Source organism: Gavialis gangeticus, unplaced genomic scaffold (assembly GCF_001723915.1).
Source record: "Gavialis gangeticus isolate Ggan-Ray unplaced genomic scaffold, GavGan_comp1, whole genome shotgun sequence".
Lineage (NCBI taxonomy): Eukaryota > Metazoa > Chordata > Crocodylia > Gavialidae > Gavialis > Gavialis gangeticus.
The window spans coordinates 11655396-11657018 of NW_017729005.1; the positions used below are offsets into that span (position 1 = coordinate 11655396).

At 33.6% G+C, this 1623-nt stretch overlaps 1 protein-coding gene across 2 annotated transcripts in view; it reads left to right on the plus strand.

Moving 5' to 3' along the window:
• Positions 1-1623, plus strand: part of PLCL2 (phospholipase C like 2) — a 253391-nt gene that overhangs the window by 225873 nt on the left and 25895 nt on the right. For both annotated transcript variants that reach the window (XM_019508677.1, XM_019508676.1), the window contains exon 5: positions 1058-1167. In XM_019508677.1, coding sequence (XP_019364222.1) covers positions 1058-1167 — 110 coding nt within the window. The remainder of the gene's footprint in view (positions 1-1057; positions 1168-1623) is intronic.

Consider the following 1623-nt stretch of genomic DNA (forward strand, 5'->3'; position numbering starts at 1 on the left):
AAATCAGGGCAAAAATATTTTTTGAAATAAAATTAAAATTCATTATAGTAGATGTTTGATTTTTAATATATGATTTATTTTTTGCCTATAATTTGTTAAGATGATATCTTCCAAAAGACTGTGTGTGTAAGGCTCCCAACAGCTCACCAGAACTTAAGTGGCCTGCCATCTGACATAAGTGCCCACCTTTGGACCATAACATTGCAATGAGATGATTACTTGGTTGTGGTTTGAGGTTTAGTGGCACGTCCACAGGTCCAGCTTTGTTCCAGAACACTCCTTTATGATGCCAAAGCTAATCCACAGAGCATGATTTCCTATACCATGTTCTTCACCTTTAGCAGAACTCACTGCTGAACTGTCTGTTGGGCTATTGCCTGTGCCATTATGAAGAAAATAACAATGTTTTATTTACTATGTTCTATATAGGATATGAAACAATAGCAATGTTGAAGGCAAATTATTTTTCTCAAAGTAAAGTTCCATCTATGCTGTTCATTGAAATCAGCATGTTATGATTTGGGCACACTGTATGGTCTACAGTCAAACACCAAATGCAAAAAAAATTGTCAAAGGATATTTCTTTCTGTTTCCATACTATAGGGACTCCCAAAAAGCCCCTTAAATACAGTGCAACAAATCTGAATGCAAATATTTCATGTTTTTGCACAGTAAATATATCTGAACACTTTGTGTATTATTTAAGTAAATATATTACAAGTAATATATTACTGTATGATAATACTTTTATAACCCAGTAATACTTACACGTTGACTTTTACTTAGAGAAGAGAAATGCATCAACTTGCTAGTTAAGTTTATATGACAGAAACATAACATTTGGCCAATTTTTACACCTGTCCTTTGCTTTTATTTTTCTTTTATTACTTAATTTTCAGGCTCTTACCTTTGCCTTATTCTAGTTGAGATTTATCATAGCTTTGGACAGCAGCTCCAGGAAGTGTTTAAAATGAAATGTTTCTAAGAAATCTAACTTTCATAAAATCAAATTTAAGTACAAGAGATACTAATTTAATCTTTTTTTCACCCTCTACAGCAATGGAGTTCCATGAAAACCTGCAAGCTATAGGAGCAAAGGAAGGTTTAAAGGAGAGAAAGCTTCAAAAATCAGTAGAGAGTTTTACCTGGAATATTACAATCTTGAAGGTAATGTCTCTTCACTTGTGCTGACAGTTTTAATTATGGAATACATACTTGGTCTTTTAACCAGTTGCCATTGGTATTTCATTATACGTCATAATGCTCCTCAAGTTCTTTTCTGTTAGAACTGTTATAGATGAAGTTCACATATCTAGAAAGTGTAGCAGGCTGTCAATGTGAATTTAGGGGAAGTAGAGTACATTTTTCCTTTATAATGTCTTTCAGGATTTTTGTTTGATTTGTTTTTTGCCTCTGACATTTTCTCCTGAAAGCCTTTTAATGTTAGCAGGATCTACTGTAGTCTTGCATGTGTGGATGGAAGAATGATTATTGATTTCTATGGAGTGATTAGGGCTCTGAGAAGACTATGCCACTATTCAAATTTGTTCAGTGATTTGAAAGAGAGCAGCAGCATTAAGATTAATGCAGATGTACAGAAAACGGGAAATTGTTGCTCTCTTA